The 15,001-nt window shown below is 39.0% G+C and overlaps 1 protein-coding gene across 8 annotated transcripts in view; it reads right to left on the bottom strand.

Moving 5' to 3' along the window:
- rg (A kinase anchor protein rugose) overlaps positions 1 to 15,001 on the bottom strand; it is a 774,193-nt gene that overhangs the window by 30,273 nt on the left and 728,919 nt on the right. For all 8 annotated transcript variants that reach the window (XM_025301660.1, XM_025301661.1, XM_025301665.1 and 5 more), the window contains 3 exons: positions 12,383 to 12,500; positions 10,305 to 10,407; positions 6,153 to 6,268 (listed from right to left, as the gene is read on the bottom strand). In XM_025301660.1, coding sequence (XP_025157445.1) covers positions 6,153 to 6,268; positions 10,305 to 10,407; positions 12,383 to 12,500 — 337 coding nt within the window. The remainder of the gene's footprint in view (positions 1 to 6,152; positions 6,269 to 10,304; positions 10,408 to 12,382; positions 12,501 to 15,001) is intronic.

The raw sequence follows: 15,001 nt of genomic DNA, 5'->3' as shown, positions 1-15,001 counted from the left end.
AGTAATGTACTTTGAATTAAAATTTTCGAGCATTTTTATAAAAATTCATAACATTGAAATCAACGCGAAATTTCCGTCCCAGCGGACATTAATGGGTTAACTGTTAGCAACGGATGTCGAGTTTGGTCAAATTCCAAACCGCGTTCAAACATCGTAATTGCTGACGTTATTTTCTGTACGAATAGTTCGGTCGGTCGGTAGCTCGTTCATACACACACACACACTCGGTCGGTCGGTCGGTCGGTCGGTCGGTCGGTCGGTCGGTCGGTCGGTCGGTCGGTCGGTCGGTCGGTCGGTCGGTCGGTCGGTTGGTCGGTCGGTCGGTCGGTTGGTTGGTCGGTCGGTCGCTTTATCGCGCTATCGCTGCGTCGGCAATAACTCACTGCAAAGCAGGACCAGACTAGATACAATCGAAAACGAAGGCGACGACCTGTTAGCAACTACCTGGGATAAAAGGTCCGTAGTTCGGCGTATACAGGCTGTTTCAGACCACTCATCCACCCCTTTTATTTTGAAAAGGGATGATTCTAGGAAGTTGGAAAGACATGTTTGCCACAAAAGCCTATCTGAAGTTTCTAATGATGGTATTTTTACTTCTGAGAAAGTCCCAAAAAACTGAAGGCAACTTAAAAATTTTAAATAGCAACATGGGAAAATATAGGCATCATTGAATAGAGCTTTAAAAAAAAACAACTTTTGCTTGATAAGAAATTTAACATCATTCGGGAATGAAAAAATAGTTACAGTTCAAATTGTCCACCACATTGACGAAGACATCTTTCTATCCTTTATCTCACTCTGTCGATGGCTCTTAGGACTTTTGCAGAAATTAGAGAATGGCAAGCTTCTTGAATTCGCCGTTTTATACCGTCGTTCGGATCAAACATGATACACAACATAATAATAAGCAGAGTTGGATAATAACTCGTTACTTGTAACAAAGTTACAATTACAGTTATTTTCTTTTAATAACTATAACTTCGTTCCATTTTTCCCATCTATAACTGTAACTTAACTTGGTTACATTTATTTGATAACTAGTAACTAATTTAATAATTATTTTAATAGTTACTTATATATATATTTCAAACTTAAGTTTCCGGCACGATAACGCGACATGCGATGCTTGATATCCAAGTAAGCACAGTTATTCTAGTATTTACATTTGGAAAACGCGCTATTGTGTCATCTACCTTTATCGTTATTTAGATGTAAAACAAGGATAAAATGACGCAATAGCGATAATAATCTCCTCTCCGAACGCGACCTGTATTTCTTTCAAAATATTGTACGCCTATTAGACATCTCCGTTGCATGTCGCCAGTTCTTATTTGTTAACATAACCTGCGTTCAGCGTGAAGTGCGCTGTATGGTTTCAGTTATATAAAAAATTCAAGCAATGGATAAAACATCTCAATCTTCTCAATCTCAATCTCAATGAGAAGGATTGTAAAATGCCATGGCAGCATACGCAGAAATATTCGATTTACAGCAGAAAGAGAACGAGAATGAGAACGAGAACAACTGGGCATTTCTCTGCAAAATTTGCTCTGACAAAAAAATTATTCACGCAAGTAGAACTTCAACTGCATATTTAAAAAAACATATATGAGTGTAAGTCTTTATTTATAAAATATCAATATATTTTTTAGTGAAAAAATTTAATTTTTGATGTTAAGATTAATTTTAATATTTTTAGTATTTATTACCCTCATCAAATTTATTCACCTTCTTATAATTGTTATTAATAATCTTAAAGAATAAATATAAATTGCTTATTTAAATTAATGAATCTAATTTATAAAAATTATATACGATATGAGGAATATAATAATCAACTAACTACTTTTATATAAAATTGAGGAAATTTACACAATTACGAAATTTAAAATAATAGCACAATTATTGTAAAAAGTACCTGAAAAATAACGACTCGTTACTTTTTAAATGACTATAACTGTAACATGTTATTTTTAATGGCCAGTAACTTGTAACTGTAACTAGTTACTTTTTCAGTGAAAAATTCTGTAACTAGATACTTTTATAAAGTAACTTTTACAAAGTAACTTTTCCAACCCTGATAATAGGTTAGATTCGTGATACGGATTACAAGACAAACATAAACATGGACAATTAATCTCAGCACGCTTGTTCTTTATACGAGGGTAGTACCCAGAAGTACCTGACCTGACCTGACGTATAGTTAGCGGTTGTTGTTTGAAAAGAATGACTATGGTAGAAAGTACCAACTTTATAAAGCTTAAGTTTGAAGTTTGACGACGCTACGTTGTTTAGTATTTGTTTGGCAGCCATCAATAGTGAACGCTCTCAATTTGTAAACATAGAAAAAATTGGTCATCGTTATGTGATACAATACTTTCATTTGAAAGGCCTCAGTCCAACCAATATCACAGCGAAGCTAGATTCTACTCTGGGGGAGTCTGCTCCTTCGTTTACAACAGTAAACTATTGGGTGGCAGAGTTTAAACAAGGCCGTACTAGCTGCCAAGACGAACGTCGCAGTGGTCGACCAAATGAGGTGACCACGCCAGAAATGGTGAAGAAAATCCACAAAATGATATTGGATAACCGTCGACTGAAAGTGCGCGAGTTAGCAGACATGGTAGGCATTTCAAAAAGTGCTGTATATCACATATTGACTGAAAATTTGGACATGAGAAAGCTGTGCGCAAGATGGGTGCCGCGACTGGAACAAAACAGCGTCATGAGGATGTTTCAATCGAGTGTTTGGCGAAGTTTCGCAGCAATAAGGCCGAGTTTTTGCGTCGATTCATAACCATGGATGAAACATGAGTCCATCACTTCACACCTGAGACGAAGGAACAGTCAAAACAATGGACCAAGGTGGCTTGATAGCTATTTTGAGGAGCTCGACGATTCCCACTATAAACAGGATATCGAAGCTATTGAATATCGCTGGGAAAAGTGTATTGAGCTAAAAGGAGACTATGTAGAGAAATAAACATATTTTTTCCCAAATTTTTTGTGTTTTCTTTGTTAGGTCAGGTACTTCTGGGACTACCCTCGTAGCATACGTGTCTATCGCGTAGTGATTAGTGTTTTTTTTGATGAAAATCATATTTTTTTCGAATAAAGAAGCATTTGAAATGTTAATCATTTTGAGGGAGTGCCGTTATTATGTCTGCCCTGAACGACGATATATGAAATGGCAGATTGAAGAAGATTGCTGTTCTCTAAATTCTGCAGAAGTTCTGAGAGCCGTTGACAACATGAAACAAAGGATAAGAAGATGTCTTCGTCAATGTGGCGGACAATTCGAATATCTGTAACTATCTTTTAATTTCCGAATGATATCAAATCTTTTTTCAAGCAAAAGTTGTTTCTTTTTAAAAGCTTTGTCCAACGACACACATATTGCTTCATGTTGCTATTTAAAATTTTTAAGTTGCCTTCGATTTCCGGTATTTCCGAAGATTTTCCAAAAGTGAAAGTATCACCATCAGAAATTGTAGATAGGTTTTTGTGATAAATATTTTCCCAGCTTTCTAGCATCGCCTCTTTTCAAAACAAAAGAGGTGGACGGGTAGTCCGTAACACCCTGTAAAAGATTTACACGTGTTCCGACAAAATAAATGTTTAGATGTATAAAAGTATTTGCGCATTGTTAATATAGATTTATTGTATTCATATTTTCCACAAACCACAGCTTCTTTAACATCTAGCCTTGCGACACTGCATGTTTATAGGGTGCTTACATAATCAGTCGGGAGACGTTGTCGTATGTCGTACGTATCAATCATAACTTCACAATTGACAGTCAACACATAAAAATCAAGGTTGTCAAATGAAGATGAAAATTTGTCATATCCAAAATGGTAATAAGATGATTGATTTTGTCATCTTTCGGATCGTTACAGCAGACGGATGGTACCCCATCGTTCTTGTACAATTAGGCCTGTTCTACAATATGTGTTGTAAGCTGTAAGCCGTAAGAACTGATCAATTATAGCCGATTATTTTTGTAATAATCGACTGTGATTCGCCAATTCTTACGGCTTACAACTTACGACACGTATTGTAGACCAGGCCTTACTTCCGAAGAAGCAAGGTTTTTTGAGCCAATCAAGCTAAAAAACAGTTGCAATATACGAAAACAGCTGTACTTTGTCAATACGAATTTCTTGCAACTTAGATTTTCCGCAAATCACCCTTTCTTAACTAATCTAATCTTATAAACTCATATATTTATATGTAAATACCAAAATGATAACAACTTGGCCGTCCGTCTTTCGGATCATTACAGCAGACGAATGGCGCTCAGTCATTCTTACATAAATATTTTCGAAGCATGAAGTTTCTTTTAAGCCGTTCAAACTCAAAACAGTCGGAACCTGATGCTTCTCTTGAAGCAAAGAAATCTTTCATTCATCATTCCTCCTACGACAATGAGAGCCGAAGAAACGCGTGGATGATGGCCCCTTCCGATCATGAAATCGCGGCTGCCGTTTCGAAAGATCGCTACTCGCGATTCATACTGCACACACGCGGCTTGCCGTCGGTGTGCCAGCTATCGTATTTACATCGGATTCGCTGTCATTAATTTTTAATAAACCGATGCGCGCGAACGTGCGCGACCGCGAGAGCAAATAAAACCCGCGACTGATCGTATGCGGGAGCACGGCTCGGTCGACCCGATTCGGCGTAACGCGATGCGCCACGATGCATTGTGTTGCGGTGCGGTGCGGTGCGGTGCGGTGCGGTGCGGTGCGGTGCGATGCGGTGCGATGCGGTGCGGTTCGGTGCGATGCGGTGCGGTGCGGTACGTGCGGTGCGGTGCGGTGCGGTGCGGTGCGGTGCGGTGCGTTGCAGTGCAGTGCGGTGCGGTGCGGTGCGGTGCGGTGCGGTGCAATGCGGAGCGACGGACGGACCGGTTTGTTTGCGTGGCGCAGATCCTCTTTCTTTCTCCGCCGGCGGCTCGGCAACCGACCACTCGGCGTACCGGCCGCGAAGCGGTACCCATGGCTATTTATTTGAGCAATTAATATATAACCCTCGTAAATACGGCGCGCGGCCACCCCCGGGCATCGCGGCGCACTGCGCCGAAATGCGAATGATTACGCGTCCGTGCTCATCGCCGTCATTAAGTGCAGCGGCCAACCGCCGCTGCGTGGGCGCGCATAAATCCCGCGCGCTGGCGTAATTTACAACGAACGAGCGCCTAACCGACTCGTTTACAAGAATCGCGGCCGATCGCCGGTTAATACTTTCGGCGACGAGATCGGCGTACCGCCCGGAACACAGTATCGTGCGTGAGCGCCGGCGATTATTATCGAGGAGAACTTCGCCCAGGGAGGAGGACAGAGCGAGTGAGATCGATCACTTCTGGGAGTCGATGAACCGCGGCGCGGCACGTGAAGAAAATCGTTTGATGATACGTTTATTTCTTCTAAGCTTCCCGCGTGCAATACAAAAGACAAATGATGTATCCTCTCCTCGCGACTCCTCCTCTCTCGTTTCACTTCCGTGAAATTCAAGATAAATTACTCTATTGCACGCGATAATATAAAAGCATAATGAGCTAGTTACCGAGGATTTGCCTCACGTGCAAATATTATTGAATCTCTCAAATAAGCTTTACTGGAGAAGAGATGAAAAGATGACGAAGCTTAACGAGAAGACTATTCAGTTCGTTGGAATATGATGCGCCTGACTGGACCAGTCTGCATCATCAAGGAATAGTTCGAGCTCTGTCCCATTAAAAAGCACACGAAGCCGGCGTCTCGAGTTTCGTGATTTGCTTCGATGAACGCGAGGGAGCGGATATTAAACGAAGAGAAACAAAGACGCGCCTCCATTTCGCCCTCAGCGACGCAAGGATCGAGGGGTGGTGGTGAGTCCCTCGAGAGAGGATTACCGGGGCCCGCGATGTTGGGATTACTCGCATGGGGTAGCTAACGGAACACAGGGCTGATTGAGAACATCCCTAACGCGCCACGACAGTCTCCATCCGTCCGTGCGTAGCCATAAAAAAAGAAGGAGAGAACCCGACATCTCCGTTACTCTCGCGATCTTTCGGTATCCAGACTATCGGTCGACTTTGAACGCGACTCACGTTTGTTCAGTAGCTCTTCACAAATCAAATAAAGTAGTAAATATTATATATTACTTACCAGCAATTGTGTTCAGAAACATTAGATATTCAAAGTTGGATATTTCTCGACGCTGCCACTTTTGAGTCATGTTAGAACTTCTCATCAATTGTCGTGGAGACATCAATGATGCTCGTCTGCGAAAATGAAATACAATTTATCAACTATAGTATTTTTTTATAATATATTTATAATTTTTTTTAATCCTCATTGTACTATCATGATATAAAATATAAAATATATAGTTGTATAGTATAAATTATAAATTAAAAAATTAATTTATTTTATTTAAAATTATTAGTAAAATCATTAATAAGTTTTCTTCTTGTTCTTTCGAAAACTTGTATAAAAAAAACAAATATTATGAAGTATCTTTACAAATCTTTATCAACCTTTAGAAAGAAAACTGCACAAAGAAACTGAAAAATTGAACCAAGATGCCATGGATCTTAATGACGCATCGAGGATAAATCTAGCATCGTCATCAAAGTATAACTTGTATCTTCGTGTGAATTAGTGAAAATGGTTTTGATAGAATCTGTAAAAGAAGTATTTTACTAATAATCAATAAATATTCACTGATTTTCAATAGAAATGATCCCACCTATCCTGCCACCAATCCTCCATTTTATATTTCATTTTTCAAATAGTGAAAGTGTACATCATTTAACACGTTTAAATATATTAAATGACGTGATTTGATAGCAAAAACGTATAAAGAAACCAATTTCAACCAATTACACGCTTATACGTATAAAAATAATACACTCAGATTTGCAATGTATAGCAACCTATTTTGCGCACTTTTAAGTATGGTATAAATTTTCATGTTGCGAATTTAAAGAGATATCCGAACAAATTTAATTAATTAATTGTTGTAATATATAAATTTGTAGTTCACTATGAATATATTCCAATTGTACGATGTAGCATATGTTCTTTAATAAAAGTTTTCTCCGTGTAAGCGAAGTCCTATAGTTATAACACTGGTGATAAGTATAGGATTTTAATAAAGAATGTATTGTACTTTAAACAATATAAAATGGTCTTTCCAAGCAACAGCTCACTAACTAATTAATATTTGACTATGATTTATCTTCGTCACTTGTATCTAAGATTATGTAAATCTTAATTATGTAAATCTCCGCTCTTTAAATCGATTCCATGAAAGACTGCATAGGTACATGAAAGTAAGAACATCCATATATGCATTCGCACATGCGCGTCCGAATTTTGTCGACAATGAAGTATCAACAATTGAAACAAACAAGTTCAAACGAATAACGATTTGCTCATGAAACGCGCGCAATTATACGGCAATTTATCGAAAAACCGTATCACAAGCGTGTCATTCTGCGTAGCGTGCGTGCACCGCACGCTACGCATTTTAATTGCCGAATCGAAACGAGCTTGTGCATCGGCTTTAATGTGCAATTAAGACGCCGGTCGCTCTCAATTCATAAGAGCAATTACGTCAAGACGCGCAGCGGCGCTTTGCGTTCACGCCATAAAGCCCGTCGCGCCGCTTTATAAACGCGAGGATCGCTGATTTAGGATTTATACGGGAGACTTTAACGGGCGTTCGTCTTGCGACGTTAAAAGAGAGCGCACGATGACGGTACCGGACGCATAAATTCAGTCCTGAGATGCGACTCGCGTAAATTTCAAGCGTGCGTGAAGACTTACAGCGAGATACCGGCCGCGAAGATCGACAAAGCAAAGATGATTGTCGAATCGCGATCTCAACTGCGAAAACGCTTGATCTTGGTTCTTTAACAGATCTTTTTGAACGAGTTGTGCGTATTGGCGGAGTAAATGTGTACGCATGCAGTACATGACATAAAACGCGTCGTCCACGAGTCGTTGCGAGATCTTGAGATGTTATCCTAGTCGTGCTACCTGTGGAGTAGATTAATGTTAACGGCAAGGTCGGTAGATGTAAATTCACATGTAACTGATATGCTAGAAGAAACTCTAGCCTAATTGCTATCGATTTATGACGTTGTTAATAAATAAAGATGTAAGCACCATGTCCTACGGGAGGACTCGTGTCCTTGATATTTGTCGTTACATAAATTTCGATTTTCTTATAAATAATTGTGACCCAGAGTTCCGTATTAATTAAAACTGCATAGTAATTGAGGACGTTACTTGGTGCGAGATAGCCCCTTACATTATGATTTTCATTATGAATTAATCATGACTCTCTTATGGTTGCCTCCTCACTGTCGCACTTTTCTACATGGCGTTCGACGATTCCCTGGCGAAGCCTTTACATAAATTGACTTCGAATCGTAACATAAACTATTTAGATATACCGGTCATATACAATAATAAACATTCGTCGGATATTGTCGACACATGAAAGTCGCATCAGACGCGGAATGCTTTACATTCTTTACGTTGAATTTTAATAGCAGATTTCTTGATAAATCGACGAGGTACCAACGTTTTTGACATTTCAAGTTTTAGTATCAAATACCTCGGTAATTAAGAGCTCGCGATCAAATTTTATCGAAGCTCGCGTACTAAATTAAAGAAAATAGAAGAAAAAAGAAAGAAGAAACTAAAATTATTCGAAGATCGTGACGCTTTAAGACAGTCACGCGGCGTTCTAATTAAATATTAATTAAAAAGCCTCCCTCTCTCGCTCGTGAATAAATTTCATGTTTACATAACACCGCAATCCTCACTATGTCACGACACGATTTCGCGTTTTATACAACGGCGGATTATTTTTTGTTAGGAATCTTCTCTTTCGATCTGACATTGGAGTTCGCCGGAGTTTATTTATGGCCGACGTATCCTTCTCGCTGATCTTCTCGACTATCTCGTATATAGAAGCGCTCTAATGGATGGGTCGAAGCGCGGATACGCAAACCTCTGTTCTCATCGACAATTCTTGCTTCACAGGAAACAATCTCATACCGTCGCGGTATCTTGCGGAAGATCTTTCTCTTTTTGATGTGTATCTACGATGCACCTCTACTATACGTAACATCATAAAAAGTCACGGAGTATTTTATAGGAATAAATTTTGCATCCTGATCATCGCTCTTGCGCTCGTTTATATCGTTACATTCCCATTCTCTGAATCGTAATGGCAGCAGATGGAAAGATATACAAAATTGAAACGTAAGGGTACATGAGAAAATAAAAATCCGCGGCGCATATAAATCTACGTTGAATTTTATCGTTGTCATCGACGGGATATGTGCAGAAAAATATATACATTACATTCAAGTAAATGTCACTTATTTTAAGCACTTTATAATTTTATGCATCTGCAAATTTGTCAAAAGTTCATCATTAAATATCAAATTTTCTCAAAATACATTCTAAATCCTAATAAGTTTAGGATGCTTCGATCAAAAATTATTAATTAATTATAAATTTAATTATAAATTAAAACAAAGAATAATTCGAGATTTTCTTTTTCTATATAAATTTTATAATATTCTTGAAAAAGCGTAAGTGCTACTGAATACAGAGTAAAAATTTTTCTAAAATTTATAACAAATATATTTAAAATTGTTATCAAGAATATATCCTTTGTTAAAGATGAATATTATTTAGAAAGAGAAAAATAAACTGAGTAATCGCAGTTTATCTCAGCAATAGAATAATATTTTTCTCTGTGCACTGTTACAGACCATCAGCATTGGGCAAAAGTTTGCGACTACAAAAAAGGCCTAAAGATAAGAAATAATGAAAAAAGATTATCATTATCTATATTTGAAGCATAACAAGTGTTAATTTTATAATTTATAATTACCTCGATATTTTGTCTGTGTGTGTTTATGTGGTGTATATGTGTGCATGTCAGACTTAGAATGAAGTGTATTACACATTTTTATCAAACTGCATTCTCGCAGTTATCATATTAGATGAGAAATTTATTTAGGCAGAAAGTTATTAGACAGCGAAATTTTGCTAAATCTCATATAACTACTAGTCTTTACTCGTATCTTGTCAATGCCATTATATTATATGTCTGTAAAAAGAAACGTTTCAAATCCGTCCCTGGGTAGAATCTCCTTATCGAAAGGGACAAAGAAGTGGGGAAATGACGGGTATGTTTCGGGGACAGTGGACTCGAAGGAGAGATACTCAGGTCTTCGTGGAACCGCAGGAGCGCTTCCTTCCCCATATTTCTAGCTAGCAGTCGCTTACCTAGTCTGGGGTATTCCGTATTTGATGCCGACGCCTACCCGCGGTAGCGCCTTGATCACCTTCTTCACCGTCGCTTGGTCCGAGAATGCGAACAAGATCGAAGCTGTGGACAAAAAGGCGTAAAGGCGTGAATTGCAGGAGTAGATCGACCTCGGGTCATGCCACGCATTAATCCACAAAGACGGACGAGAGAGAATTCCTTTACGCAAAATTTGCCTCCTCAATTTCTGAATTTCAAACGCTGGTACTTACGAGAAAGCTGATTTTGAATTATAGCCTAATGAAGATGTTATAACAAAGATAAAATATTATCCATAAGCCAACCCTGCGGCAAACTTACGGCCATGAGAGCATCATTAGCTAATCATAATTATGTTAATATTGTCGCGATAAATTGTTTCTACGTAATGATAGAGAGCTAGGAAAGGATTCAATCGCTCGAAGTGCGTTTATACCAAGCTCCCCCGAGAATTCAAAGGCTAGCGTGCGGGCAGACCGTTGCCATAAATACTTCCCAGTAATTTACCGAACTGTCCGTACACGAAAACAAGACGTACGATTTAATCTTAATTAATGAGAGAGGAAGTTTTACCGCGCTCTCACTTCGTGTATGCGTATCTAATAAAACTGAACGTTGCTCTTTCTTCGCTAGAGCAAAAACGTCGATCTGATCCTACAAGTTTCAGGTAGGAACATTATTTTTCTCCCATTCTTAATAACACGAATCTGATTGCAGTCTGCAAAACGGTACGTACTCGCCTTTCATAATACAATATGTACAATGCATGCAGATGTTTATTGAAACCGCTAAATTACTTATTATTCTTTCCAGCTGCCTTGTATTATTTTTTTTTTAATTCATGCCGATTCATACGTATTTAATTCATACGTATATATTGTCTGGGTATTTTAATTATTATTATTATATACAATGTTATAGAAAATATGATCCGGCATCGGATATAATTATCTAACGCTTCGCGACAACGCAGGGTGCGCGAGTTAACGTAAGTAACCAAGTGTCGAGAGGCGGTAATCGTGAGAACCTATAGAAGCAACCGTCACGCACAGAAACGAGAGGACCCCTCCGCGTAATTTCGAATATCGTAACGTAAAGATCGTACGATCCGGCGACTGAGAGTTACATATATAGCGCGCACGGCCGCATTATAAAAAGTAACTCATTCACGGTTTTATTGTTCCACGATTTATCGCGAGAGGAGACGCGCGATCCGAACGCATGTTCCCCGAGAGCGGTCGCTGGCTAACGAACGCGCGTTTCCAGTGATTTTTTAATGAACGACGAAGGTACCTCGCAGGGATGACATTCCACCGGCGACGTCTCTCACGACGAAGTCGTATCGAAAGTCAGGATCAGATTAGAATCGAGGAGCGCTTGGGAATTTATCTGCGCCCCGGAGAAATAATCAGCGGGATAGTGGCCCAACGCAGGTATAGGTAATTCTGTCGCGTGGTTTGTCATCGGGACATCGACAATCCGCTTGATACGGACGAAGGCTCCCGTTAAACGAAAACGTCATTGTTGATGATCGCATTCGTGAGCTCTTCGCTTCATAAACGGGTGAAATTTTCACACCGACTTCCGTTTATCGTTGATGCGCGTAATTTGGCTTGTTTTAACGATTTAATCGTCGTTGGATAATTTCTATCAATTCTTGATTAAAAATGGTAGCATTCATGAGAATGCAAAGTCGTAGATGCTATTACGCGCGCGAAACTGCGTGAAATCGCGATATGATGACTGCGACGTAAAGTGATACAACAACGGCGATAGTTATGCCCGCGCGATTGAATAATAAATTTATCTTAATAAAAAAGCATACCGTAATGCGGGCGAGATATTTATTGTGTAAAAACTAATACAGGGGCGCACACCTTGCAGCGAGCTCGGGATTCCGCAGCCGTTCGCCATTCGATTAGATCGCATCTCGCGTCTCGCGTCGCGCGAAATAACGCAGAGGAGTTTCGGGAGCTGTACAAGAAACGGAATGCGCTCTCGTCCGAAAGCGAGCCGCTGATTGAAGACGAGCAAAACGAGAAGAATCACCGGCACTTACTTCTGCTGGCGAGAAAGATCTCGATGGCCACATTCTGCAGCAGGTAGCGTCGCGAGAAAATCGCACGGACTTCCGAAAAGTACCATTTTCCGTGTAGGTGGTCGCAGTATTTCAACACCTGTAACAAAAATTAAAAGAGCGATCTCTGTTTAATGAGAAATTATTTGCTATCAATATTATTGCGCGGCTCTTACTGACCAGATTAATTCTTAGTTCCTAGTTTGAATATCTATGCAAAGAAAATTTTTATCCGATACGCGTGTATATCATACTATTGCATAACTGGGATATACTCGTGCCATAAAATCCAAACTATGACAATTAATCAATAGTTTATTCAGATATCTTTTTAATTTTAAGTATTTATTTTAGTATAAAAATATATATTATAAGTAAAATAATGTGTGTTTCATGTACCATCTTCAAATATTTTGAATAATATAAATATATCTCAGATGTATACAAGTTAGTATGGTACTTTCCCGTATACAAAAATCTTAATATTTTCCAGAAAAGTTTTCTCCATGTGAGAATCTTAACACATCTCGTATATCGTTTAGCTCTTCTCGACCATTTCTTCTTAAGGGACGTTTTTAAGGATTTATAATTCATTGATAAATAATTGGACCTGAGTCTAACATATTGCGACTATCTTTATTATATTCTTCTTTACGCTTATCTGTAATATATTAACTTTTTTATAGCTATATACGTAGAAATTAACTTACGCATGTCGGAAGCCATCTTTAGATCCTTGGAGCGTTACTATCGATTATCACTTACATGATACTTTTTCTAACTATTTTTTGACAGCAATATGATAGTTTGCATGGACATCGCGAAGGAAATGCCCATTGGGTACCAAAGCGGAATGGTCCAAGGATGCGAGCACATCGCTGGACATAAGTATGCAAGCACGATGCAATGAAGTGTGATGTGATATAGTGAAACCAGTGCTGGTTGCAAGATGGCCGTCATGGTAGGAGGAGCCTCCTGCTGAGCTGAGAATCGATCCCAGGACTTCGTGGACTTGCGCTCTCGAACGAGTCGTGAACAACTCGCCGGCGAAAGGGGGAGAAGGAGAGAACAAAAAGGAACGAGATTTGGCAGGAGAGAAATAGAGAGAAAGAGAGGGGGAAGGAAGAAGAGCAGGGTGGAAGGAAAAGGATCGGCGAACATGGTAAAAGAAGGAAAGGAAGAAAGAGGGAGACAAAATAAGGGATACCGATTTACCACCCCATGCCTAACAAGGCCTTCAATTTTTGCTTCTTAATGAGGACGTATCATGCCGTCGCGATGTTCTTACGCGCGGCAAATGAAATTATCCTTGAAATAATCCGCTGAAATTATCCATTTGGTTGATTACGCCTGAAAAGTCTGCGTCCAAAAATGCCAATAAGATCTTATCTGCGTCCCTCATCCTTCTTGTAGGCGGTTTTTTGTGATAAAAGCGCGACTATTGCAAACGTAAACATAACCGGAAATGTTGTCGGACTTATCGAAGCCAACATCGACATTCGGAAACACCTTAACTCGATTGTCGCCGAAAAAGGCAACGGCGCATTGAAGGGGAAATAAAACGGGGACGGCATACTGAGCCACGCAAATTAATACTAATTTTATAAAATGTCATCGTAATCAGATTAAATGATCAGATTAAATCATGAATAAAACGCAGAATTTAGAGGCCATTCCTGTTCTTCGGCTCAGACACGACACTTATACTTGTTTCATTTTTTATTCGAGTTCCAATTCATCCCTCGTTTCATAGCCGAGTAGTAAAATATATATTTTATAAATAAACGTTTCTCTTCTTTTCTCTTTCTCGTTTAATCTCAGCAATGATGAAAGCATTCCAACGACCGCGATTCATACAGACTAAGATTGTACAAATCGAAAACGTGAATTAGACGTTGAGCTGTCTTTACGAGACTCTCATCAAATTTTAACAAGGTGGAAATGAGAAGAGCATGGTTTTATAAGAGACTTTAATTCTGACGAGTGTAATTGTTTCTTCGATTAATTAACAAACGACTGCTAATAAAGGATCGCTAATAAAGGATCGCCAGTAAAACATGGGAATTTATGTGGCTCCAGGACGTCTCAATTCTATCATTTCTACATTTCACGATATTTTACTTCTTAATATTTGGACAAGTCCGCGCCATCGCGGCAAATCGTCAAAGCGAATTCCTCGCATGATGATAATCCCTCGCAGTTGGATACGCGAAAAGTGAGTAAACTAACTTAATGAGAGAAAAAGAAAAGAGAACATCGTCTTATGTCGAAACATCTTTCGCATACATTGAATGCGTGTTGACTGATAACGGTAGTATGTCACGTGTATATCAAAATTAGAAAAATATAAGCAGTCTCGAGACCGTGAATGTCACATTGACTCGTAGTGAGAACGCATGACTGTCGATCAATATTAGGGGTATGAAGTAAGTGATACAATCATTGACATGTCACAGTTATTAGCAAGATATATAAAAAACCATAAGAAATAAAATTCTAACATATTAGAAAACATCATATGAAAATAGTGAAGAAACAGTGAACGCGGATAAGATGGTCATGATATGTTATAATATTCATAATGTTGTTATTTCGAATAGC

Source organism: Harpegnathos saltator, unplaced genomic scaffold (assembly GCF_003227715.2).
Source record: "Harpegnathos saltator strain DR-91 unplaced genomic scaffold, Hsal_v8.6 scaffold436, whole genome shotgun sequence".
Taxonomy (NCBI): domain Eukaryota; kingdom Metazoa; phylum Arthropoda; class Insecta; order Hymenoptera; family Formicidae; genus Harpegnathos; species Harpegnathos saltator.
Note: the sequence above shows the minus strand (reverse complement) of the source record. Positions and strands in the feature narration are given on the sequence as shown.